This window comes from Arachis hypogaea, chromosome 13 (genome assembly GCF_003086295.3).
Source record: "Arachis hypogaea cultivar Tifrunner chromosome 13, arahy.Tifrunner.gnm2.J5K5, whole genome shotgun sequence".
Classification (NCBI taxonomy): Eukaryota; Viridiplantae; Streptophyta; class Magnoliopsida; order Fabales; family Fabaceae; genus Arachis; species Arachis hypogaea.
In genome coordinates, this window is record NC_092048.1 from 45976312 (window position 1) to 46004229 (window position 27918).

At 37.0% G+C, this 27918-nt stretch overlaps 1 protein-coding gene and 1 long non-coding RNA gene across 2 annotated transcripts; one reads left to right on the forward strand and one right to left on the reverse strand.

The window, feature by feature from the left end:
• Nucleotides 1–676: 676 nt before the first annotated feature.
• Nucleotides 677–2583, forward strand: LOC112733969 (inositol transporter 4-like). The gene is made up of 3 exons (XM_025783113.1): nt 677–1216; nt 1299–2012; nt 2101–2583. Exons 1-3 carry the CDS (start codon nt 677–679, stop codon nt 2581–2583), a joined length of 1737 nt encoding a protein of 578 aa, XP_025638898.1.
• A 2486-nt stretch (nt 2584–5069) lies between these two features.
• On the reverse strand, nt 5070–13823 carry LOC112738276 (uncharacterized). Its single transcript, XR_003169336.2, has 5 exons — nt 13444–13823; nt 13183–13259; nt 12387–12445; nt 6160–6236; nt 5070–5422 (listed from the first exon to the last, which is right to left on the reverse strand). It is a non-coding gene; the product is annotated as an uncharacterized lncRNA (long non-coding RNA).
• Nucleotides 13824–27918: the final 14095 nt, after the last annotated feature.

Below are 27918 nucleotides of genomic sequence, written 5' to 3' on the forward strand. Positions count from 1 at the left end.
AAGGCAAATTTTGGTGTCTTGTTATTTGTTAAAGATATGAATATATTAGCTGTCATTAATGTAAAAGATTTATATATAAAGGAGAAAAAATACAGAGTTTGAACCAATAATACAAGAAAATAACTTCGGACTTCTGAGACCAAAAAAAGAGCATAATACAACATATCTGATCTGAGAAATTTTCTGTAGAAGTTTAACATTATTAGAGTGTTGTGATTTTCATAGTAAAGTTTATTTTCTCTCAACGTTTTCTATAGTACAAGTACGTAACATATTTTATCTGATTAATTTATCTCAATCTTTTTTGGATTGTACTTTTTCTTTATATATGAATAAATAATAATGATATGATAAGATATAATCCTAATTGTTTCTGTGTTGTTGATCGCAACTCTATAGGATCAATTAGGAACAATAATAATTACCTTTTTGATAAGGTGTTAAGATCGGGATAAGAAAGAATAGATATTATTGATTAATTATCGTTGAGATCAAATTTTACTTTATAATTAAAAGTCTGCATGATGTTATGAAATGCATGAGATTAATTGTATGTATAAATAAACAATTATTGATGGAATAATAATATTTTCAGCGTGGCTGGAGTGCAAGTGGTAGAGGTAAGCTAGAAATCATCAATAGGGTTGACATTAAATTAATAAGGTGATCAGTAAGAATGGAAGGAGGGCCGGAGGCAGCGAGTAAGCAAGAGTTCATGGAATTCTGGAAAAGAGCAACCAGTTCGCCCTACATCATGCGCCTTGCTCTATCGGCCGGAATTGGAGGTCTCCTCTTTGGCTACGACACCGGTGTTATCTCAGGAGCCTTGCTTTACATTCGTGAGGACTTTGTAGAAGTTGATAAGAAATTATGGTTGCAGGAAGTCATCGTAAGTATGGCTGTAGCGGGAGCCATCATTGGTGCTGCACTTGGTGGATGGATGAACGACACGCTCGGCCGTAAGACCTCTATCTTAGGGGCTGATATTGTTTTCTTTCTTGGCGCAATAGTCATGGCTATTGCCCCTGCTCCTTGGGTCCTCGTCATTGGAAGAATTTTGGTTGGTTTTGGAGTTGGCATAGCTTCCATGACTTCTCCTCTCTATATCTCAGAAGCCTCCCCAGCTGCTATTAGAGGAGCTCTCGTTTGTATCAATGGTCTCCTCATCACCTTTGGCCAATTCCTCTCCTACCTTATCAACCTCGCATTCACCAAGGTATATATATCTACTCGGATAATAACTAAAAAAGATTAAATAACTTAACATATTTGACTAAACTATTTATCATAATATGTAGACTCCTGGAACGTGGCGTTGGATGCTTGGGGTGGCTGGACTTCCAGCGGTGGTTCAGTTTGTTTTGATGCTAACCCTGCCTGAGTCACCGAGGTGGTTGTACAACCAGGGGAAAGAAAATGAGTCAAGGAAAATCCTAGAAAAGATTTACAAAGCAGATGAGGTTGAAGGGGAGATAAAAGCGATGAGAGAAGCAGTAGAACAAGAGAAGCAAGAGGAAGGGTTGATCGGTCAAACCCTTGGAGAGAAAATGAAGGCTGCTTTCAGCAACGTCGCTGTTCGAAGAGGATTGTATGCAGGTGTGACTGCTCAAGTCGCTCAACAATTCGTTGGCATCAACACCGTCATGTATTACAGCCCAACCATTGTTCAGTTTGCTGGCATTGCATCAAAATCTACCGCACTTGCACTCTCCCTCGTCACATCTGGTCTCAACGCCGTTGGATCTATTCTCAGCATGCTTTGCATCGATAAATATGGAAGGAGAAAGCTCATGCTCCTATCCCTTGTTGCAATCATCATTTGCCTCCTTACTCTCACCGGAGTTTTCTATCAGGCAGCTACCACCGCTCCTCCAATTGACAACATTGACACCCTCAGCTTCGGTGCTAACGCTACATGCCAAGCTTATCTTGATGCCCCCAATGTCTCTTCATGGAACTGCATGAAATGTTTGAAAGCTGAATGTGCCTTCTGTGCCAGCACTGGGGCCAATGTAAGTTCATCACTTCCATCTCTTTCAACTTATATATATCTATGTATTAGTCTAATCTAATCTAACATAATCAATGAACATGATGCAGCATCTTCCGGGAGCGTGTCTGGCGGAAACAAAGGAAGTCAGAGCGGTGTGCGGAGAGCAAAAGCGCGTATGGTTTTCTGATGGATGCCCAAGCAAAATTGGAGTGCTTGCAGTTATAGTGTTGGGACTATATATCCTAGCATACTCTCCTGGAATGGGATCAGTGCCTTGGGTTTTGAACTCAGAGATTTACCCATTGAGATTCAGGGGAATTGGTGGAGGCATAGCAGCAGTTTCAAACTGGTGTGCTAATCTCGTAGTGAGTTTGACATTCTTGTCACTCATCCATGCACTTGGGGCTGCAGGAACATTCCTCCTCTTTGCTGGATTTTCCACAATTGGACTAGTTGCCATCTATCTATTGGTACCAGAAACCAAAGGGCTTCAGTTTGAAGAGGTTGAGAAGTTGCTTCAGAAAGGTTTCAACCCTTGTGATTGCACCAATCTAAAGATAGACGAAGAGAAAGCAAGTACTAGTAATTAAATAAAATGATATGATACGATGAAACTGTTAGTTATCTTTTCATATAGATCGAGAATTAGACGATTCTCTCTTCTAGGAATGGAAATTAAAGGAGGAGATAAATAGAATTGCTGCTTCAGTGCGTGCATTCTCTTTTTCAAAATCCATGCTGACAGAGTGATAGAGAATTTCTCCATGTATGTCAGATTTGTATCCAACACATTAAATAAGAAAAGAGGCACGTTGTATGAATACTTTTATGAAAAAGTATATAAAGCCAGTAATTTTATTAAAATCTGGCCAGCACTTAATCAGCAATAAAAAAAATGAGTAATTTCACATTATTAGATGTAATCTCACACCATTAAAAATGCTAATGATAACTATTTTGTTTTCTTTACACATTTGGCTTTTTCATAATTACAAAAAAATCATAAAACATTATCTTTATATAATTAATTTTTTACAATAAGTCAGTGATGAATTATTCTACCACCATAATAATATAGAATATTAAAATAGTCAAATATTTTTGTATTTCACACAAAAATATATAAAGAATTTAACCTCTTATTTATTCTATTTATTTTTACTATTAGATTAAAACGTGATCATATAAAAAGAGGATGCAATTTCTTTGAAAAAAAATTCTCAATATATACATTAAAAAATTTAAATCATTTATTTTTAACAAAAAATTTCAAATTAAGCACATAATTAACATATATTTTAGAGAATTAAGTTAAAATTTTCATAAATTATTTTCTTTCTCCCAAGCCTTCATTCCAGAGCGATCGAGTCCAATACCACATTACAATTTACAACTTCAACAAGAACTCACCGAAACTAACATAAACTAAGTTGTTATTTTGGTACATGCGTGCATGACTTTTAGGCTTTAATTTTACACAAGCTCAATAAATTATTGAATTTTTAAGCAATATATACGTTATTTAGTAAATTTGTGGCACTAAGTGAAAAATGTTAAAAGTCAACACTTAAAGGAAAAACAATAAGTGTATGTCAGTCAGATAAATTTTTTTCCTCAAAAAATTTAACACCTCACTATGTTGTTCATCAGTTTAATTAACTAATATTAACTTAACATTATATTAAACTAAACATCATTATTTGTAGCCACTATAAATAAATAAATAAATAAATAAATGCCTCGGCCATTATTCTTTCAGGTTCTAAATAGGTAAAAAAGATTTCATCTAAACTTATATTACACTTGAAAGTCGTACTAATTTTTGCCCATAGATTGGAAAATCAACAGTATCGAGTCATTTTACTTAGAGTAAAGTGATAATTAAGTTTTTCATGACTTTGACTTTGGTCTAATTAGTCTTTGAAAAAAAAATACCAATTAGCTAGATCCTTCATTATAGTAAAAAATAGACATGGATATCCTTTTGTTAGTAGATAGTGCGAAATAAAGGAAGTTGCTCATGTATTTTGTTATTTACAGTGGTGTGTATTTTGTTGTTGTCACATGAGTATAGAAAGAATATAGTTTTAGACAGAAAAAGATTCATTACCTTTTGAGTTTGTCTCTAGACTTCAATAACTGCTCTTTATTTATCATGAATCTTATAAAAATAGAAGAAGTTTCGTTCGAAAAGTTGTTATCTACGTAATAACCTTTTATAAATAAATACGTCATATTAGTTAATAATACATATAAGTAAAACTATTAAGTTTTAAGTTAATGAATTGACAGAAAGACAAAATTTACTCATTTTTTTATCATAAAAGACTAAATTGATATTTTTTTCTTTAGAGACATTAATTTGATGTCAAAATCTTTATACACTTAATTGTCATTCTACTCTTTTGGTTATTTAGAATGATACTTGGATAACTAGAATTCCGTAGTATATATTAAATAATATATATGGAGGAGACCTATGTTGTTTAATGACATGGTGGTTTGTTGTGCAGATCTTGAAATTTATAACTTTATTGTTCGGTTTAATTTGTGGCGTGAGAGTGACTTGTTCACAAATCACAATTCCAAAAATAACGTGATATTTTTTTGCTTATGGATTTTTATTTGGTTTTTGATGTAGAAGTAGCTAAGAAAGAACAGGGCAAACAGCACAGTAGCACGAACAAGTGTCATGGTGGGTCCTATAAAGAAACAAAATATCAAGTGCGTTGAATCAGTGTGGGTTCCACTCCCACATGCCATCCACAGTCCCTCCACACGCCATTCCGTTTTCTTACACATTGACTATTGTAGACTTTCTCGATTTTTTTATTGAACCGCAACATATTTAGCCCAATTTCTTGTTAATTTGTTATTTAAGTATTAGATATAGGGGGTGCGAATGAAGAAATTGCAATTACATGTAAAAAAAAATGTCATGACCCGAACCAAGCCATGACTGGCGCTCAAGGGACAAGTCCCTCAGCAAGCCAAACGACCAAATTTTCAGAAAAACGGACAGAATCTCCTCTGTTTCTAGGACCTTACCAACATAAATATTAACTCCCTGTATTAATAATAAACCTCCATTTCCAAGACAACAACAATAATATACTCCAAATTATATCCACAACCAAATATATCCAAAATACGCATCATATATATATTGAGTTGATAACTAGAGTATATAGTTAAAACCATAAGTCTTACGTAACCAAATCATAATCACTACCTAAACAGTTCAAGGTTCAAAATAACATAACCCACACGAGGATCCTGCCTGTGACATATGGAGCATTGACATAATCTAGATTTTGAGCAAAGGTTCCATTACATAATTATTTAGCCCTTGGAAAGAAGAAGGGCTCACCAAAATGACTAAGATCTACTGAGGGGCAGGTGGAATGGAACCTGGAATGACTCCTGTATCTGAAAAATATGAGAATATAATAGGGTGAGTTTTGCAACTCAGTGAGCAACATTACATCTATAACCCACACGAGACAATACAGAGTTTACCTTGAAAATTATATTTCTTTTCAGAGATGAGAAATTCATATTAATTAATTATACAAACATTAGATAAATAGTTAAGCGGATGAACTGAAATGGGAGTTCTCATTCCAGAAGTCAAATCAAATCAAATATTACACACCTAGGGCGGCTCCACCTCTAAGGGTAGCCCTTTCCTCTAGTGTGTCCGTACGGTATAACAGATCCAACGTGTGGCCTACACGTTAGGCTAGCAACGCCCCTGCTAGCTGAGGTCTGAGCCAGATGCATCTAGGTTAACGTCATAACCGCCGTTAACTATGGTTTTCTAGTCAGAGTCTCCCAAACCAATCCAAACCAAATCACTTATAAAAATCTCTAGTGCTTATAACATGCTACTAAATTCCATAGCAAATCAATATATATAGGATTGCATACTAAAATTTAGTTAAAATTTACATAAGGTCAAATAAGAAAACATTTATACTTTGCAAAATATATAAATATCGTCTCGTGTGTATTTTTATAAAATTGTAAGTTTCACAGATCGATATTTATTTTCAAAAATTCAGAAATCACAATAATAAAATATTTTCAAACTCCAAAATTAATGATTCAACATAGATATTGATAATAATATATTTAAAACAATTATAGATATAATATCCACTCACAACTTGATTCAAAAGAACCGGAAGCAACTCTGAGCGCGTCAACGAGCTACCAAATGATGTCCAATAATTCTACAACTCTAGAAATATGACAATAATGACATTTGTGAGCTACTAATATTGTCAATTAACATAATCTTACTCACCTTGACAAAAGCCCCAAATTTTCTAACCCTAATAACCCTAATTCGGATTTATACATATCCATAAATATATAGATGACAAAAATTGGGAATATGGCTAATTATTGAGTCAAAGAGTTACCTTGAAGCCTCAATAATAATTGGAACTCAAAGTTGAATGCTTCCTTCACTCATTAGTATGAGCTTCTTGATTTGGGGTTGTGAAAAATAAAAATTTACTTTGGATATAGATGATATATTAAAATAGAGATAAAATAAAAGGGTAAAATTAAATCTGGTGTGTTGTGGTTAGATGAAGATTTTGAAATGAAGAAGATGGAATGGAAGAGGAGATGAAGGAAAAGAGAGGGTTTGGTTTTGATTTGTATGAAGGAAATGAAAATAAAAGAGAGAGGGAGGGATCAGGGAAGGCTCGAGAGAATAAGGAAGGGGAAGGGGTTTAAGTGGGGGCATGTGCCACCTACGTGACTATGCACTTCTGTTTCCTTTTTTTTTTTTTTTTCGTGGGTATAACATTCTCTCCCCCTTAATAAATTCGGTCCCCGAATTTTGAACTTATATACTACCCTTCAGACTCAAATAAATATGGATATTTGTCGCGCATGGTATCCTCCACTTCCCAAGTTGCTTCTTCTACCGAATGATTCTTCCAAACAACTTTCACAGATGCTATCTCTTTAGAACGTAGTTTCTTTACTTGGCGATCAACTATAGCCACTGGTTCCTCTTCAAATGATAAGTCCTCCTGTAGCTCTATGGCTTGTGGTGCAAGCACATGAGATGGGTCGGGAAGGTATTTGCGCAACATTGATACATGAAAGACTGGATGAATCATAGACAACTCAGGCGGCAATGCCAAGCGGTAAGCAACTGCACCTATTCTGTCCAGTATCTCAAATGGACCAATGTATCGAGGACTAAGCTTGCCTCTTTTCCCAAACCTCATCACTCCCTTCATAGGCGACACTTTCAGAAATACCTGATCACCCACTGAAAACTCTAAGTTACGCCTTCTGTTATCAACATAAGCCTTCTGCCTACTCTGAGCTGCTAATAAACGTTCTCTTATTATGCGGACCTTCTCAACCGCATCTTGTACCAAATTTGGCCCCAAAAGCTTAACCTCACCAACCTCAAACCACCCAATAGGTGACCTGCATCTTCTCCCATAAAGAGCCTCAAATGGTGCCATTTGAATGCTGGCTTGATAACTATTATTATAAGAGAACTCGATCAAAGGTAGATAACTGTCCCAATTCCCACCAAAATCTAGAACACAACACCTTAACATGTCTTCCAATATCTGGATCGTCCTCTCTGATTGCCCATCGGTTTGAGGGTGAAAAGCTGTGCTAAGATCTAGACGAGTTCCTAACGCTTTTTGAAAAGATTTCCAAAAATGAGAGGTGAACTGGGGCCCGCGATCTGAAATAATGGACACTGGAATTCCATGTAGCTTAACTATCTCATCAACATAAAGTTGAGCATACCGAGCTGCACTGAAAGTTGTTTTCACCGGAAGAAAGTGAGCTGACTTCGTCATTCTATCCACAATTACCCAAATTGAATCAAAACCTTTAAAACTACGAGGTAAACCTGTTACAAAATCCATTGTAATCCTTTCCCACTTCCATTCAGGTATCTCAATCTGTTGTAATAACCCAGCAGGTCTTTGATGTTCAGCTTTAACTTGTTGGCAAGTTAAGCAATGAGAAACAAAAACTCCTATGTCTTTCTTCATGCCTTCCCACCAAAACAATTGTTTCAAATCTTGATACATCTTATTGGAGCCTGGATGAACGGTATACTTAGAATTGTGAGCCTCCTCCAAAATAGCTTTCTTCAAGTCGGGGTTATCTGGCACACATAAGCGTTGACCACAACGCACAACATCTTGATCAAGAGAAAAGTCTGAGTTTCTCCCATTGCGAACATCTTCCATAAGCTTTCTTAGTTTCGGATCATCACTTTGTGCAACCTTGATCTGTTCTATCAGGGAAGATTGGGTTCGAACATGTGCTAAGAAAACTCCTGATTCTCCAAGATCAAATTGAATTCCACTGGCCTCCAATTGATGGACTTCTTCAACAATTGGTCTCCTTCCAAGAGTGATATGGGCCAAGCTACCCATAGATTTCCTACTGAGAGCATCTGCTACAACATTTGCCTTTCCAGGATGATACAAAATGGTACAATCATAATCTTTCAGCAACTCCATCCATCTCCGTTGCCTTAAATTTAAATCCTTTTGTTGGAATATATACTTCAAACTCTTGTGATCCGTATAGATCTCACAGGTCTCACCATAAAGGTAGTGCCTCCAAATCTTTAAAGCAAAGACGACCGCTGCCGTCTCCAGGTCATGAGTTGGATAATTCTGCTCATGCTTCTTGAGTTGTCGCGAGGCATAGGCAATAACGCGGCCATGCTGCATTAATACACAACCAAGTCCTATCCGAGATGCATCGCAAAAGACTGAGAATCCCCCAGACCCAGAAGGTAAAACAAGAAATGGTGCTGAGGTTAGACAAGCCTTAAGTGTCTGGAAACTTTCCTCACAAGCTTTTGACCATTGAAACTTTACATTTTTCTGAGTTAACTTGGTTAATGGTGCCGAAATTCTCGAGAAGTCCTTGATGAATCGCCGATAGTAGCCGGCCAACCCTAGAAAGCTACGAATTTCTGTCACTGTAGTAGGCCTTGGCCACTTCTGAACGGCTTCAACCTTCTTTGGATCCACCATGATTCCATCTTTTGATACCACATGCCCCAAGAATGTCACTTGATCAAGCCAAAACTCACATTTAGAAAACTTAGCATAGAGCTTGTGATCCCTTAAGGTTTGTAACACAATCCTCAAATGATACTCATGCTCCGTAACACTTTTCGAATACACCAAGATATCATCGATGAAGACGATAACAAAGCGATCTAAGAAAGGTTTGAAGACTCGATTCATTAAGTCCATGAAAGCTGCAGGCGCATTCGTCAGACCAAAGGACATTACTAAGAACTCATAGTGCCCATAGCGAGTACGAAAAGCAGTTTTTGGAATGTCTTCCTCTTTTATCTTCAATTGATGGTACCCTGAACGCAGGTCAATTTTTTGAGAAACAGGTAGCTCCTTGAAGTTGATCAAACAAATCGTCAATCCTTGGCAATGGATACTTGTTGCGAATAGTTATCTTATTGAGCTGACGATAATCTACACATAGTCGCATCGTTCCATCCTTCTTCTTTACGAATAGAACAGGAGCTCCCCACGGAGAAGTGCTAGGACGAATGAATCCTTTCTCTAGCATATCTTCCAATTGAACTTTTAATTCTCGTAACTCAGTTGGAGCCATACGATAGGGAGGAATGGACACAGGTTGGACTCCCGGAGCCAATTCTATAGAAAACTCAACTTCACGGTCAGGCGGCATCCCCGGTAGCTCATCAGGGAACACGTCAGGGAATTCTCTAACAATAGGAACCTGATCAAGACTAGGCACTTCGGCATCAACATCTCTAACAACTGCCAGAAATCCTTGGTTTCCCTTATCCATCAATTGCATAGCACTCATAGATGAGATGATGCTAGCTAAAGAGGGACAGTTATCACCCTTAAAAACAAAAGGTGAGATACCCGGTATGTCAAACTTCACAGTTTTGGAGTAACAGCCCACATCAGCATGACAAGCTGCTAACCAATCCATGCCTAAGATGACATCAATATCTTCCATTGGTTCTAAAAGGATCAAATCAGCTAAGGTTTCAACGGTATTAATTCTAACAACACAAGACCGAAATACGACTCGAACCATCGTGGAGACTCCAAGCGGAGTGCCAACATGAAATGGGTGGGATAACAGTTCAGGTTGTTTATCGAAACGAGATGCAAGATGTGGAGATACATATGAATAATGAGAACCCGTATCAAATAACACTCGAGCATCTAAAGAACAAACTTGTAAAGTACCTGCCACCACAGCATGAGAAGCTTGAGCATCTTGACGTGTTAAGGCATACACACGTGCCTGACCTCTTCCTCTTTGGCTCCCTCCTCTGTTATAAGTCTGACCCCTGCCACCTGCTCCTCTGCCACTAGGACCAGAAGAATTTCCAATAGACATAGCTGAAGATGATGGCATTGGTGTTGTAGGACGTGCAATACCTGAAGCAAAGCCTCCTCTAGGATTTGGACAATCCCTCCTAAGATGACCAGATTGACCACAACCAAAACATGCACCAGTAGCCTTGAAACATATACCGGAATGGTAACTCCCACACTGAAGGCAATAGGGCTGAGCTGGCCTTGTCTGATTTGAACCCTGTGCACTAGATTGAGAGGTGCTCTTAACAAAAGGTCTGGGATTCGAAACACTCATGGGAGCAGATCCAGAAGAAGCAACCCCACCAAAAGATGCTTGAGGACGAGCTCGATACCCCGAATAACCTTGCTGATTAGTTTGACCATGATGAGACTGAAATCCTCCTAAACTAGATCCACCAGAAAATTGTCCCTTCATCTTGGGCTTCTTACCAACATCCCTAAAAGCATTTCTCTCCGCTATCCCAGCTTCAATTCCATAGGCAGAGTTTAGGACATCCTTAAAAGGCATGCGTCCGACTTCAGGCATAAGAGTAGTGAACATAGGTTCTGCCAATCCACGAACGAAACGACGAACTTTCATCTCTTCTGAATTCACCAAGTACGGAGCACTCTTAGAAAGTCTAGTAAACTCCTTAGCATACTCAGTCACTGTCATATTCTCTTGCCTTAATCTTTCAAAGGCAATTGCATCTTCTGCTTGTTTGTTAGCTGGATAGAATCGAGCAAGAAACTCTTCAGTAAACTCTTCCCAAGAAGGAGGAGGAAGTCCAGCTGCTTCTTTGCTCTCAAGAAGAGACTCATACCAATATCTTGCTGAACCACGCAAGTTGTAGGATACTAACTCAACAGCCCATTCTTTGGTGCACTTGAGAGCTCGAATAGCTTTCTTTGAATCCTCCAGATATTGTTGTGGATCTTCATCCAATGAATCTCCATTGAAAGTGGACGAATTCAACTTCAAATACTTTTCAATTGGCGGCTCTTGATCCCCAAACAATTGATGAACCCTATGAGGCTGAGGATTTGACGCATTAGGAAGTCTTGCTTCACCCCTATTTTGATTTGTTAGAACCTGTAACACCGCATTAAGAGTTTGATTCATTCCCCTCAATTCAGCTGCTAAGTCCGGTTGAGCCTCTCTTACTGCGGGATTCTCTTGAACTCTCTCGCGGGGTATCTCTCCTTCGCGCCTATCAGCTATCCTTTGGCTCCTTGGCCTTTGTCGAAGTGCTCCAAGTGGCGGAGAAACTGCCCTATTGGATTTAGCAGTATCAGGAGCACCCACAGTTCCACCACGTCTTTTCTTAGGTGGCATCTTCCACCTATCGAGTAAGTAGAGCGATTGAATCACCAACGACATATGTATATAGAGTTCGAAGACAGTAGGACAGACAGAAAGAATTATGAGACCAAAAGATTGAGGACAACTTCCTATAGGCCTCTAGTAACATCACACTTTGTGAAAATGGGCCGGCTTCCATTTGCACAATTGTGATCTTACTAAAGGACACTTGCTCCATATTACACAGAAAAACCTAAAGCTCTGATACCACTTTGTCATGACCCGAACCAAGCCATGACTGGCGCTCAAGGGACAAGTCCCTCAGCAAGCCAAACGACCAAATTTTCAGAAAAACGGACAGAATCTCCTCTGTTTCTAGGACCTTACCAACATAAATATTAACTCCCTGTATTAATAATAAACCTCCATTTCCAAGACAACAACAATAATATACTCCAAATTATATCCACAACCAAATATATCCAAAATACGCATCATATATATATTGAGTTGATAACTAGAGTATATAGTTAAAACCATAAGTCTTACGTAACCAAATCATAATCACTACCTAAACAGTTCAAGGTTCAAAATAACATAACCCACACGAGGATCCTGCCTGTGACATATGGAGCATTGACATAATCTAGATTTTGAGCAAAGGTTCCATTACATAATTATTTAGCCCTTGGAAAGAAGAAGGGCTCACCAAAATGACTAAGATCTACTGAGGGGCAGGTGGAATGGAACCTGGAATGACTCCTGTATCTGAAAAATATGAGAATATAATAGGGTGAGTTTTGCAACTCAGTGAGCAACATTACATCTATAACCCACACGAGACAATACAGAGTTTACCTTGAAAATTATATTTCTTTTCAGAGATGAGAAATTCATATTAATTAATTATACAAACATTAGATAAATAGTTAAGCGGATGAACTGAAATGGGAGTTCTCATTCCAGAAGTCAAATCAAATCAAATATTACACACCTAGGGCGGCTCCACCTCTAAGGGTAGCCCTTTCCTCTAGTGTGTCCGTACGGTATAACAGATCCAACGTGTGGCCTACACGTTAGGCTAGCAACGCCCCTGCTAGCTGAGGTCTGAGCCAGATGCATCTAGGTTAACGTCATAACCGCCGTTAACTATGGTTTTCTAGTCAGAGTCTCCCAAACCAATCCAAACCAAATCACTTATAAAAATCTCTAGTGCTTATAACATGCTACTAAATTCCATAGCAAATCAATATATATAGGATTGCATACTAAAATTTAGTTAAAATTTACATAAGGTCAAATAAGAAAACATTTATACTTTGCAAAATATATAAATATCGTCTCGTGTGTATTTTTATAAAATTGTAAGTTTCACAGATCGATATTTATTTTCAAAAATTCAGAAATCACAATAATAAAATATTTTCAAACTCCAAAATTAATGATTCAACATAGATATTGATAATAATATATTTAAAACAATTATAGATATAATATCCACTCACAACTTGATTCAAAAGAACCGGAAGCAACTCTGAGCGCGTCAACGAGCTACCAAATGATGTCCAATAATTCTACAACTCTAGAAATATGACAATAATGACATTTGTGAGCTACTAATATTGTCAATTAACATAATCTTACTCACCTTGACAAAAGCCCCAAATTTTCTAACCCTAATAACCCTAATTCGGATTTATACATATCCATAAATATATAGATGACAAAAATTGGGAATATGGCTAATTATTGAGTCAAAGAGTTACCTTGAAGCCTCAATAATAATTGGAACTCAAAGTTGAATGCTTCCTTCACTCATTAGTATGAGCTTCTTGATTTGGGGTTGTGAAAAATAAAAATTTACTTTGGATATAGATGATATATTAAAATAGAGATAAAATAAAAGGGTAAAATTAAATCTGGTGTGTTGTGGTTAGATGAAGATTTTGAAATGAAGAAGATGGAATGGAAGAGGAGATGAAGGAAAAGAGAGGGTTTGGTTTTGATTTGTATGAAGGAAATGAAAATAAAAGAGAGAGGGAGGGATCAGGGAAGGCTCGAGAGAATAAGGAAGGGGAAGGGGTTTAAGTGGGGGCATGTGCCACCCACGTGACTATGCACTTCTGTTTCCTTTTTTTTTTTTTTTTCGTGGGTATAACAAAAAAAATCCAAAGTGAGAACCTAAACAGACACCTTCACCTAGCCAGCTATATAAATTTTAAAAGTTAAAACTAAACCCCAACACCAAATGAATTGAATTTGTATCCTCTAAATTTTAAATTTTTATTTTAGAGAGTAAAGTGTGATCTCTCACCCTTGAATGGTTTCTTTCTCATATTTTTTCTTGGTCCCACCTATGAAATAAATGGTGAGAGATCACACTTTACCTTCTAAAATAAAATTCCAAATTTAGAAGATCCAAATCTAAATGAATTAGGTTAGGGCTTAACTTGTCAAACATCCTGATATCCTGTAAGTATGAATACAAATATTTATTTGTTAATTAAACGAAGAATGATATATACACTACGTTAAATTAAAACTTTGGGTTCTGGAGAAATAGAAACTTTTAGTTGATGAAAAATGGCAAAAGATTAAATGGTCCAATAACGTTTGGATCATTAAATAATTCTAATAATAAAATATGTTTTTTAAAATATTTAATAATTATAAATTTTATTTATTAATGAGTTTTTTTATATATTATTTAATTTTAAAATTTATTCTTTATTTTATAAATTATCATTTTTGTTTTCATATGTGTATCATTACCAATTAGAAACAACAACATAATAGATTTTTTATTAATAGTAAGTTCCATAAATAATTTTTTGACAATATGAATCAACGAGGTCTTATGTGATTTGTTGTTTTGATCCGTTAGATGCGATAGAAAAATCGTGTTTGCTGTTAATTCAATCAATTTATTTTGATACCAATCGATTATTAGGTAACAATTGATATCAAATAACTCAATTGTAAACTTATATTAATTGATTTAATAGATAAATAAATCCATTTTTTATGAATACCAATCGATTGTCTAACACTCTACCACGTAGAGTCTTATGCTATAGTCATAAAACTGAGGTGACGAGGTATTACGACCTCTAAAAATAAAATCATATATATAATATAGGTTAACTAAATATATATTCAAGGAGTCTTGAAAGAAAGCTTAAACAATAAGTCGCAAAAATAAAGGCGCATCGCTCGCGTGAACGTAAACTGAGAAAACATAAAAGGATAATACATAAGTATAAAGAGTAGAATGTCAAGAGTTACAAAATACTGAACTTCCGACTCAACCTGCGCAGCTAAGGCTGGCCAGAGTATAAATACATAGATATACATAACCCAAAATATCCCAAAACGGATAAAACAACAACCTGTTTCTCCACATCGACCTCTAAGAGGAACAAAATAAAGTTATACATACAGAGGAGAATCTAACTACAGAATATAAAGTATAAGCTCAAAATACAGAGTCCCAAATATAACACTTCGCTTGCAGAATGAACTCCAGACGCTTACCGAGGTGCCTCTCGACTTGCATATGTAAACAACAACATATATATGGTATGAGAACCAGAGGTTCTCAACATGGTAATGGTGCCCACATAAATAAGATATAAGGTCCCGTGAAAGCCAGAGGCAATCCAAGAACTCTGACACTCAGATTATAAAACTTAAAGATTTAGAACGGAAACCATAAACAGGGGTGGTTCTCTAAGTCTCCTAAACTTAACCAAACTCTAACCAAAACCCTTAATCCTTCACCTTCCTCTAGTCCTCCAAACTCCGGTGGAACCACACAGACAAACAAACAAACAAAGGTAAACACAATTAGAGTACAAGTAATGCAGTAGGAGATATCACCATTAACAATGTTGCCTTGCTATTAAAATGGTGGTGGAGATACTCAACAGAGGATAAATCAATGTGGAAGAAAATTATATCTTTGTGCGGTCCCATTAGATGAACCAGTTAATGAGCATAATGCACCTAAGTCTAGTAGATCATGGAAGGATATCATAAATGGAGTTAGAAGTAACCAACTGTGTAAAGAATTAAGCTTAACGAGGCTTAGAATATGTGTTGAAAATGGTGAAAATCAAAATTATGGACAGATAAGTGACTGGGTGAGTAAAGCCTCAGAGAAAAATTCCCAAGGCTTTATTTGATTTCCGCTCAACAAGCAAAAACTATTGCTAAATGTGGTTTTTGGGATAGCTTTAGGTGGGTGTGGAACCTAAGATGGAGGAGACGCTTTTTGGAATGGGAATGTAAACACTGAGGAATTACTATTATAATTACAAAAATTATGTTTAAAATGAAGGTACAAAAGATAAGCTTATTTGGAGTTGCTTAGAGGACAGAAGTTTCTCAATAAAGACATTCATCACCTCAGTGGCGTCAAAGGCGTTGGGCTTTGCTAAAACACGTCATAGTTTTGATAATATATGGTGAGGAGCAGTACCTCCGAGGGTGGGGATGATGAGCTGGTTTCTGATCTTAGGCAAGCTCAACATGATGAAAAGACTTGCCTTGATTAATGTGGTGGGTGCGAATGAGATAACCTGTGTTTGATGTGGTTTAGAGAATGAAGATATAGATCACCTCTTCATCCATTGTAACTATGTTTCTCATTTGTGGAATAAAGTCTTGGTTGTGGGGGGTATTACATGGGTTAAGCGAAAGGAGGTGAGAAGTTTATTTGAATCTTGGTGTGAGCAAGAAGGGGTGAGAGAGGAGAGAAAAAATGGATAAATTGTTGGTTTACAATAGTATGGGTGATATGGAGGATCGGAAACTAATTTACTATTGAAAGAAAAGATACATCGTGGGAGGATGCATGGGAGTTTACTGTGTATTAGCTAAAAGAATAGGAAATGCTTAACTAAAAAATGAAACAAGGACAATCAACTACTGTTCAAGGGGCTACCAGTAGTCTAGGACCCATTATGAACATTGAATTTGAATGTTCTTGGTGGATTCATGCAGAATATGTTGCTTCAAAACAATGTATAGCAGTGGGTGGCTATCTTGTGAATGTTGAAAATAATATTGTTGTGCTTTTATGTGAGTTTCTAAATGCAGATTCTCGAGTTAATGCTTTGGTAGACTGCATTGAAACATCCGTCGATTTCTTGCTGGAGGAGTATAATGTGGCTCTAAAGTGGGTGGTTTTCAAAACCAATGATGCAGTCTTGGTGAGATGGGCCAAAGGACAAGGTGACAACTATTGGAGGCTAAATTTTGAAAGAAATAAATTGAAAAATTTTCTACAAAGTTTCAATAATATCAAGGTTCAATATGCTTCACACAAGGAGTTCAAATTCATCAACAATTGGAGAAAATGGTTAATAAATAGAATGAGAGTAGTAGAGTCTTGTGGTGCTAATCTATGTTTTTCTAATATGCAGTAAACATTATGTTTGATTGTCTAGAAGTGGTCTTCTTGGTTACGGGACTTCACCTATACTGTTGGTATTTGCTACTAGAAGATTTTTTTCATGAATTATGCGGAGTCATTGAGTAGAGTAATGCTATGGTAGTATTGATTAGATCCATATATGTCATGATGGAAATCTTAGAATTGTGTATATTACATGTGATTTTTTACAGGACTCTAAAAAAAGTATTGATTTTTCAAAGATGTGCTATAAGTGGATGCTCCATAAGAAGCCATATGATCATCAAAATAATATAGGTGTGCAAGCGTGGCAATGATTTATAGAGATGTGGTCTTATATACTCTACTGGTGATGGAATAATGCAATAAAAGATATAGGTATCTTAGCAAAAGCTAGTGTAGTCCTAATATTTAGTAGAAGAACTTTTCTTATTGATTTTGGTGTTAGACTTTGTAGTAGGTATGGTTTTTTTATTCTTGACATTTTCTAGATTAGTAATGATGTACTATTCTTGATCATTATCCTTGATGGCAATGTCAAAGGGGATATGACTAAGATTTCGGCTTTGTTTGTGTCTTTTCTCCCTGCTTTGGGTCGAGTTTTTAACCTATCAATCGAAAAAAAAAATGCAGCACAACATAACTCATTAGATTGAGTAATCTTATTATTCTTCAATAAATACCCTTGTGAATTTTTAATGATCCTTCGCATTATTGTTACTCCAAGGTGACCTAATTGGTGATGTCAAATGATGAATTCATTTGGACTAGTAAATTTTGGTTTACTATTACATGTGATTCAATTGTACTAATATGAGTATAATATATACCAGAAGAAAGTATATGCAATTTTTCCAATATGACTTTCTTATTTGAATCACGACTTATAGTACAGAGGAATTTATTCATTCATTGTCTCAATATGATATCCATTCTTACGGATATCTTTAAAACTCAATAAGTTTCTTTGAGATTTTGTTTAGCATTATTTATAATTACTTTTGTTCCTCTAGGAAACAAAATAACAGCTTTTCCAAAGCCATCAATTATCTTACTTGTACCAATAAATCGCAATAATACTATCAACATTTGCCTTTTCATATATAAGATTCGGAAAATAAATTTTGCTTTTGAGAATAGTGTGTATACTTACACTATCCGCAAGACAAATATCATCTTCTTTTACCTTCATTATTATTTTCTTCACAAGAAAGAACAAACAAAATGTGAAAATGCAATTTAATGTATGATATATTTTTGAGTTAATTTTTTTATGAATTTCATAAGTAGTTAATCATTTTATTAATGTGTTCTTTATATGTATGATTTAAATCATATTCTTACTTGCATTTATATGATAACTATTTTATTTATTGTACACATGTTATAATGGCACAAATTTATTTAATGATACTTTGAATATGAAATAAGTAAAAACATACATTAATTTATTGAAAATCAAACACATAACATGGAAAGATATTACTTAACATTTTCATTATTGATCAGATGACCAATATTTTTTTCAGCATCTTTAAAAGAAATCAGATACATCATAATGAATTCTGGTAGGAACATCTCTTAAGGTAAAGTTAGTTTCAATCTTTTTCTCATTCTTTTGCAATGATGCTTGGTAAAATTCAACTGGGTGTTTTGACGTATGACAAGTACGTGCCCAATGACCTTTACCACCATAACAATGACATTTGCATTCTGTTTTCTTATTATGTTCATTTTTCTTTTCTTTATTATCCCACTTTTTGTAGGATCTTTTATTATTAAAGATTTTTTTCTTGTCATATTTGTTACAAAAATCAAAATCTTTATCATTTTTGGGACTACAAGTTATCACATTCACTTCGGAGAATGGAGCAGAGCTAGATGGCCGAGCTTCATGATTTTTCATAAGCAATTCATTATTCTATTCTGCCACAAGTAGGCATGTAATTAATTTATAATATTTTTAAATTCCTTCTCTTTTGTTGTTGCAGGAGCATATTCAATGCATGAAACGTCAAAAATATTTTCTCCAACATATCTTTATCGGTAATATTTTTCTCACAGAATTTTAATTGTTAGGTTATTTTGAATATTGTAGAATTATATTCAACGATAGATTTAAAATTTTACTATAACCACAAATGTTGCCATTCATATCGGGCATTTGGAAGAATCACCAATTTTTTCTGATAATACTTTTCTCTAGGCTCTTTCATAATTCTACTGGATCTTTTATGGTAAGATATTCATTTTTCAATCCTTCGTCAAGATGACGATGAAAGAAAATTGTTGTTGTAGTGCTATCTTTTAATGATGCATTATTATTTGCCTTAAATGGCATCACTGAGACTCATTATGCCAAGATGAATTTCATCATCCACAATTCATGACAAATAAATTTATCCAGAAATATGAAAGTGTAAAAATTCCAACTGAAAAAGATTTGACATAATTAAAATTTCTTACCTTAAAAGCCTTCATGCTCATAATGTGTTGTGAAATTAATAAATAGAGAAGATAAGTGATTGTAAAATTAAAATAGATGACATACTCTCAATATATCATATATTACAATAATGCATATATATATTTTTTAATTAAGAAACAGGACCAAGGGCTCAGGAAAACAAAGCGACTACACTATGGTAGCTCTAGGAAAAGAGGCTCTTCTTCTATCTGCTTCTAGGTCCTGAAAAAGGAAGGCAGGAGCTTCATCAATACACTGGAGACCTACAGGAGCTTCTTGGCATACTTGGCAGAGAATATGTTGCGAAGTTTGCCTCCCTAAATATATGGCAAACTTCAAATCTCCCCGGGGTGGCAAGCAAAACCCAAATCGCATGGATAAGAGAGGTTGTAGTGTGCCATTGAACAGGATGATCGTGGAGCAATTGCAGCATGCAACCGGAGTCCGTCTCTACTATCAAATTCTAAATATCAAGGTTATTTGCCATTTTCACTCCCACATAAACTCCCCAAAGCTCAGCCTTTGTAATCATTGTGTTGCCAATTTTCAAACAGAAACCTGCAATAAATCTGCTGTGGTGATCTTGAATTAGGCTTCCACATGTTCTTATCTTGGTGGAGTTGAAGAAAGACCCAGTAGTATTTAACTTGAACAATTCAGGCTCTGGTAGCTCCCAACCCACAAACTTCACTCTGGTGGAGGTAAGCACCATTCTACTGGACTCTGTTAGGGATAGGGCCTCCTCATACTCTCTAGCTAGGTTCTTTGCTGATTGAAGAAGATTTGAACATGGCATGCTAGCTTGATTAAAAATGAAATTATTCCTTCTTCTCCATGCTATATTCCAGATAGTGATGAAAAAGATGGACCAGGAGGTCCCATTTTGCTTATGAGTACCTAAGTTCAGATTCTTCTCTATCTAATTTTGAAGGTCCTGGTTAAAGAAGTCAAGTTGTTGGGCACTATCCAAACTACTATTCTAGGCGCTACGGATATAGGGGCAATCGTGTAACACGTGAGCAGTGTCTCTTCACATCCAGGGCATCTTAGGCAACTGTCCTCATTTGTAAGCCATCTTCTCTCCCTTCTAGAATTTGTGAGAAGTGCTTTATGCATGATAAGCCACACAAAACTTTGAAGTCTCTACGGAATCTTCAGCTTCCAAATATCTTTGAAATAATTCCTAGAAAATTGTTCATCAACGTCATAAAATATCTGATATGCTGATTTTATAGAAAAATCACCAGTAGGTTCAGGTAGCCAAGCTAAACTGTCTGGCCCCAGATCACTATGAGGAGCTTTCATAGTCCGAATAATGTCTAGAATATCTTTTGTATTAAATAGACTAAGATTTTCTCAATCCCAGTTACCATTCTGATCTGCAAAGTCACTGACTCTCTTCATAGAGATGCCTTGTTCAATGTTTCTCATGGCAAAAGGTCTGAGGGTCTCAATTCCTAGGATCTAATAATCATCCCGAAAGCGAATTGAATCACGATTTCCTATTCTCCAAACAACATTTGTCTTGAATTGATTCCAGATTTTAATGATACCTGGTGCGCAAAATTAAACTCTACAAGTTTCGCAAAGATGAAACCGGCAAATGCATCGGGTGGTCCAAGTAATACCTCAGGTGTGTGAGGGTCGACTCCTACGGAGATTGTTGGATTGAGCAAGCTATAGGTATCTTGTAATTCTTAGTCAGGCGATTAGAAAAGATAGTTGTTTGTTTGAAAGCAAAAATGAAATAGTAAAGAACGAAATACCAGATTGATGTGAAATCAGTGATAAAGATTCAGTTAAGGCTTCGGAGATGAGTATTCTTTTCGGATTAACTTTTCTTACTGTCTACTTCAATAACGAATGATTCATTCAATGGCAGCCGTAAGTGATTAACTCATCGCCTCTCATTAAGTTAATCTCTTCTAAACCATATCAGTCCACCATATCCGAGCAACTCATGTCTCCTCATCAAGTTAACTCATGGCTTCCCACTATGGCCGAACGTGAAGACCTAAGCAATCCACTCCCCTTCGCGATCCTACTCAAAATGCCACAGACAAGGTCGGATGTTCCAGATCAAGGAATGATACTTCTCTGACTCTAGCCTTAACACCACAGAGACCTCAGTAACCCACGGTCATTGGAATTTTATGTCACTTATCCAAAGTCACCCAGGTACGCTCTTGGAATCTGCAATGCAATCTCTAGCTTTAGCTCAATGCTATCTTGGTCAGGACTCGCACAGAACCCAAGTAGAACAAGGATGAATGCCACGGTTCATCCTTAACTCATGAGATGAAGAACAAAAATGCATAAGAGAATAGAATCAGACATATTGAAATAGAAATAGTAATATTATTAATCCATGAGAATCAGCAGAGCTCCTAACCATAACTTAGGAGGTTTAATAGCTCATAGCTTACAGAAAATAATGTGAATTCGAAAGTGGTGGGAGAAGATCCTAAACAAGGGTGATCTTCTCCTATATATAATAACCTAATAACTAAGAAGTACAAAAGTATGATAGACTAGACTAAAGATGCGAAAGTCCTCTCTTGGGCCCACTTTGGTTGAGTACTTGGGCTGAGCTTGGCGTCCAACTTGAGGGATGGGCATTGAACGCCTATTAGGGGGATTGATCCACACTGCGTTGTGCTTCTTGGTGGGCATTGAACGCCCCTAAGGGGGTGATTGGGCATTCAACGCTGGCTTGGGTTCCTTTGAGGGTGTTGAACGCCAGAAAGGAGGTAGGCCTTGGGTATTCAACGCCCAATATGGGCAGGCTCCTTTGAAGAAAAGCATAAACCATTATATATTTCTGGAAAGTTCTGGAAGTTAGATTTTCAACGCCATTAAAAGTGCGTCATTTAGACCTCTATAGCTCCACAAATGCTCGCTTGAGTGCATGGAGGTCATAATCTAACAACATCTGCTACGCTTTCCTCGCCTCTGGATCAGACTTTGCCAAAACTCCTCAATTTCAGCCAGAAATTACCTGAAATCATCAGAAAACACAAAAACTCAAAGTAAAATAAAAAAAATGTGAATTTTGCACTAAAACCTATGAAAATATAATGAAACTTAAGCAAAATATAACTAAGACAATATGAAAATGATGCTAAAAAGCGTATAAAATATCCGCTCATCAATACCTTTCCATGTGCTTGAACAATTAGATCTTTGATGCAATTTAGGAATTAAATCATCCCCACAACCATACATTGATTTCATAACTTTGATCCATAACGAGTTCTATTTGTTACAAGTCCCCAAGCAAGCTTCATAAGAAATAAAGTATTGGATTCTTGTGCTTTTCTCAGCCCAAGACCTCCTCTAAATTTTGGTTACACACTGCATCATAATTGTGCAACAGATGTTGCCAACTGAAACCAGTATTCAATTGAAGGGTTGCTCTGTTCTTGCCGAGCCTCAGGTGTCTTCCTTTTGGGATGATCGTCCGGTGTTCTAGAATTTTCTATCACTGCTTGGTAATTGGGTTTTCTGTTGGGATACATGAATCTTTGTTAATTAGGACTCCAGCCTCATTATACAAGCGAGAGATAAGGTTTGGAAAGGCCAATTTGGCTTGAGTTGACATCCTGTTTGTGAATTTGTATAGTTCAACGGGAATCAATTGGTGAACTTCCACCTCCTTCCCCATCATGATGTAGTGAATCATCACTGCTCTTTTAATAGTGACTACAGACCGATTGCTAGTGGGGAGTATGGAACACCCAATGAAGTCCAGCCAACCTCTAGGAACTGGTTTGAGGTCCACTCTTTTTAGTTGGTTTGGTTTGCCTTTTGTGTCATTGATCCATTGAGTTATAGGCAGACATATGTCCTCTAGGACCTGATCCAGCTTTGGATTGGCATGTACCCTTCTATTAAAGGATTTTGGATCATCCCTTTGTGGGGGTAATTTAAAGATCTCTCTCACTTAGTCAAGATGAAAATAGAGAGTCTTTCCTCGGACCATGGTACGAAATGTATGGAATCCTTGTCCATCTTTCTTTTATTTTTCTATCATCCACAGATTTGCATAGAATTCATGGATCATTACTATTGCCACATTGGTTATAGGGTTGGCCAGAGTCTCCCAGCCTCTCATTCGAATTTGCTCTTGGATCTCCAAGTACTCATATTCTTTTAATTCGACTCTGGCCTCTGGGATCACCGTCCTTTTACACATTATTTTATGATAATGTTCTTCATGTTTCTTGGTGTAGAATCTGTAAGGTTTGAAGACAGCTATTCGTGTTAGTAGGTCATCTTCTTTCTTGCTTCTTGAAGTGGATTTCCTACTCTTTGAAGCCATGGAGTTCGACTGAAGGATAAAGCAAGGCTATTTCCACATCAAACTTAAAAGTTTTGCTTGTCTTCGAGCAAAAAGAAAAAGGAGAGAAAAACGAAGAAGAGGTGAAGAATTTGAATTGAGGGTGGATGAGGGAGTCAGTATGGTACGAATGGTATAAGGAGGGTGGGGGTGGGTTTTGAAAATTAATTAGATAAAAGATAGTAAAGATATGATTCAAAATCTTTTAAAAAGATCAGAAAGATAAGATTTAAAATTGTTAAAGAATTAAAGATATGAGAAAGATAAAAAAATAAGATGTAAGGTATTAAAAGATATGAAAAAGAATTGAAAAAGATTTAGAATTTTGAAAAAGATTTGAAAAGGAATTGAGAAAGATTTGGAAAGATTGTAGAATTGAAAAGATTTGAAAATAACTTGAATTTAAAAGATGATGTTTAAAAAGAATTGAATCAAAAAGTAGTTGATTTTGGAAAAGATAATTTGAAGTAAGAGGAGAGATGATTGAAAATATAAGATTCGAAAAAGATATGGTTTTAAAAAAGTCAAACCTCCCTATCTTGATCGGGGCGTTGAACACCCAGAATACCCCTATTCTGGCGTTCAACGCTAGGCACATACTCCTCATGGGCGTTGGACGCCCAGCCTTGCTCCCTGGCTAGCGTTCAAAGCCAGGCTTCCTTCCTCCTTAGGGCATTGAACGCCCAGCCAATGCTCCCTGGCTGGCGTTCAATGCCAGCTTCTCCCATTAGGGCGTTGGACACCCCAAGGAGGTCCTTCCCTGGTGTTCAATGCCAGCAATGCTCCTCCCCCTTGGGCGTTGAATGCCCATCCTTCTTCTTGTCTGGCGTTCAACGCCAGCAAGGGACTTCTCCCAGGGTGGTCTGTTTCCTATTCTGAATATTCTTGTCTCTGTTTTAAGAGGTATACATGATCACAAACATTTAGAAAACAAAGTACTATGAAAATTAATTAAAATTTAAGAAAAATAAAATCAAACGAGAAGTAATAAAGGGATAGAAAATGATAATATATTACTAATCATTGGGTTGCCTCCCAACAAGTGCTTCTTTACTGTCATAAGCTGGACTTCACTGTACTCATTTCAGTAGCAGTGTAGAGCCTTCTTGCTCAATATTGTTCTCAAGGTAATGTTTGACTCTCTGACCATTAACAGTAAACCTCTTGTCAGAGTATTTTCCTTTGAGTTCTATGTGCCCGTAGGATGACACATTAGTGATCCCAAGTGGTCCTGTCCAACATGACTTGAGCTTCTCAGGAAAGAACTTTAGTCTAGAGTTGAAGAGTAGAAATTTCTGACCTGGTTCAAAGACTCTGGAAGATATCTTCCTGTCATGCCACTTCTTGGCTCTCTCTTTATAGATTTTTGCATTCTCAAATGCAGCAAGTCGGAATTCATCCAACTCATTTAGCTGAAGTAACCTTTTTTCTCCTACTGCCTTAGCATCAAGGTTGAGGAATTTGGTTGCCCAGTAGGCCTTATGTTCCAGTTCAACTGGCAAATGAAATGCCTTCCCATAGACCAATTGATATGGTGATGTTCCTATAGGGTCTTGAAGGCTGTCCTGTATGCCTAGAGAGCATCATCAAGTTTCTTTGCCCAATCCTTTCTAGAGGTGCTTACAGTTCTTTACAAGATTCTTTTTAGTTCCTTGTTAGATACCTCAGCTTGCCCATTTGTCTGTGGGTGATATAGAGTTGCCACTCTATGGTGAATGCCATAACAGTGCAAAATAGAGTCAAGTTATCTGTTACAGAAATGGCTACCTCCATCACTAATTAGTGTCCGTGGAACACCAAACCTACTGAAGATATGTTTCCAGAGAAACTTCATCACTACTCTTGCATCATTAGTGGGTGAAGCGACTGCCTCAACCCCTTGGAAACATTGTCCACTGCCACAAGGATATAGGTATTTGAAAATGAAGGTGGGAAAGATCCCATGAAATCTATTCTCCACACATCAAATAGATCAATCTCTAGGATCCCTTGCTGAGGCATGTTGTGACTATGAGGGAGATTGCCAGTCCTTTGGTAGCTATCACAGTTACGGACAAAGTCTCGGGCGTCCTTAAAGAGTGCTAGCCAGTAAAAGCCACTCTGGAGAACCTTGGTGGCTATTCGCTCACCTCCAAAATGTCTTCCATATTCTGAGCCATGGCAGTACCATAGGATTTGTTGTCCTTCCTCTTCAGACACACTGGCGGATTATACTGTCTGAGCACCTTTTAAAGAGGTATGGTTCATCCCACAAGTAGTACTTTGAATCATGTATGAGTTTTCAAGCTTGCTGTCTACTGTATTCCTTGGGGATGGACCTTATGGCCTTGTAGTTTGTAATATCCTCAAACCAAGGGGCTGTCCAAATCGCAAAGAGTTGCTCATCAGGAAAGATTTCAGATACCTCAGTAGAGGGAAGCATAGTCCCTGCTACTGGCTCAATCCGAGATAAGTGGTCTGCCACTTGATTCTCTGATCCATTTCTGTCTCTGATTTCTATATCAAACTCTTGCAGGAGTAGCACCCATCTTATCAGCCTTGGCTTAGAATCCTACTTGGTGAGAAGGTATTTAAGAGTAGCATGGTCAGTGTAGATAATGACCTTAAACCCTATTAAATAAGATCTGAACTTGTCAATGGCATAAACCACTGCAAGTAGTTCCTTCTCTGTGGTAGTATAGTTCTTCTGTGTGTCATTTAGAACACGATTGGCGTAATAGATGACATGTAGGAGCTTATCATGTCTCTGCCCCAGAACTGCACCAATGGTATGGTCACTAGCATCACACATCAGTTCGAATGGTAAGTCCCAATTGGGTGCAGAAATGATGGGTACAGTGATAAGCTTGGCCTTCAGAGTTTCAAAGGCATGCAGGAACTCCTTGTCAAAAACAAATAGAGTGTCAGTGGCTAATAGGTTACACAGGGGTTTGGCAATTTTGAAAAATCCTTTATGAACCTCCTGTAAAACCCTGCATATCTGGTGCACGAAATTGTGTATGTCAATGTCAATATTACTATTTCTTACAATTTCGCACAACTAACCAGCAAGTGCACTGGGTCGTCCAAGTAATACCTTACGTGAGTAAGGGTCGAATCCTACGGAGATTGTTGGCTTGAAGCAATCTATGGTTATCTTATAACTATTAGTCATGATATCAATTATATTTATCAGTTTGAATTGCGAGAAATAAAAGAGCATGAAATAAATACTTGTTCTGCAGTAATGGAGAATATGTTGGAGTTTTGGAGATGCTTTGTCTTCTGAATCTCTGCTTTCCCTTTGTCTTCTTCTTCACGCACGCAAGGTCCCTCCTATGGCAAGCTGTATGTTGGTGGATCACCGTTGTCAATGGCTACCATCCGTCCTCTCAGTGAAAATGGTCCAGGTGCGCTGTCACCGCCCGGCTAATCATCTGTCGGTTCTCACTCATGCTGGAATAGGATCCGTTGGTCCTTTTGCGTCTGTCACTACGCCCAACCTTTGTGAGTTTGAAGCTCGTCACAGTCATTCAATCCTTGAATCCTATTCAGAATACCACAGATAAGGTTTAGACTTTCCGGATTCTCAAGAATGCTGCCAATGGATTCTAGCTTATACCACGAAGATTCTGATTAAGGAACCCAAGAGATACTTATTCAATCTAATGTAGAACGGAGGTGGTTTTCAGGCACGCATTCATAGGATGAGAATGGTGATGAGTGTCACGGATCATCCCATTCATCATATTGAAGTGCAAATAAATATCTTAGATAGAAACAAGTGTGTTTGAATGGAAAACAGAAGTAATTGTATTAATTCATCGAGACACAGCAGAGCTCCTCACCCCCAACAATGGAGTTTAGAGACTCATGCCATCAAAGAGTACAAAGTTTAGATCGAAAATGTCATGAGGTGCGAAATAGACCTCTAAAAGTTGTTTAAATACTAAACTAGTAACCTAGGTTTACAGAAAATGAATAAACTATGATAGATGGTGCAGAAATCCACTTCTGGGACCCACTTGGTGTGTGTTGGG

Excerpts from the sequence above, each read along its gene's own strand:
- LOC112733969 (XM_025783113.1), top strand. The coding sequence starts at position 677 with ATGGAAGGAGGGCCGGAGGCAGCGAGTAAGCAAGAGTTCATGGAATTC. Across the intron at positions 1,217-1,298 it reads TCAACCTCGCATTCACCAAG|ACTCCTGGAACGTGGCGTTG; the intron begins GTATATATATCT and ends CATAATATGTAG. Across the intron at positions 2,013-2,100 it reads GTGCCAGCACTGGGGCCAAT|CATCTTCCGGGAGCGTGTCT; the intron begins GTAAGTTCATCA and ends AACATGATGCAG.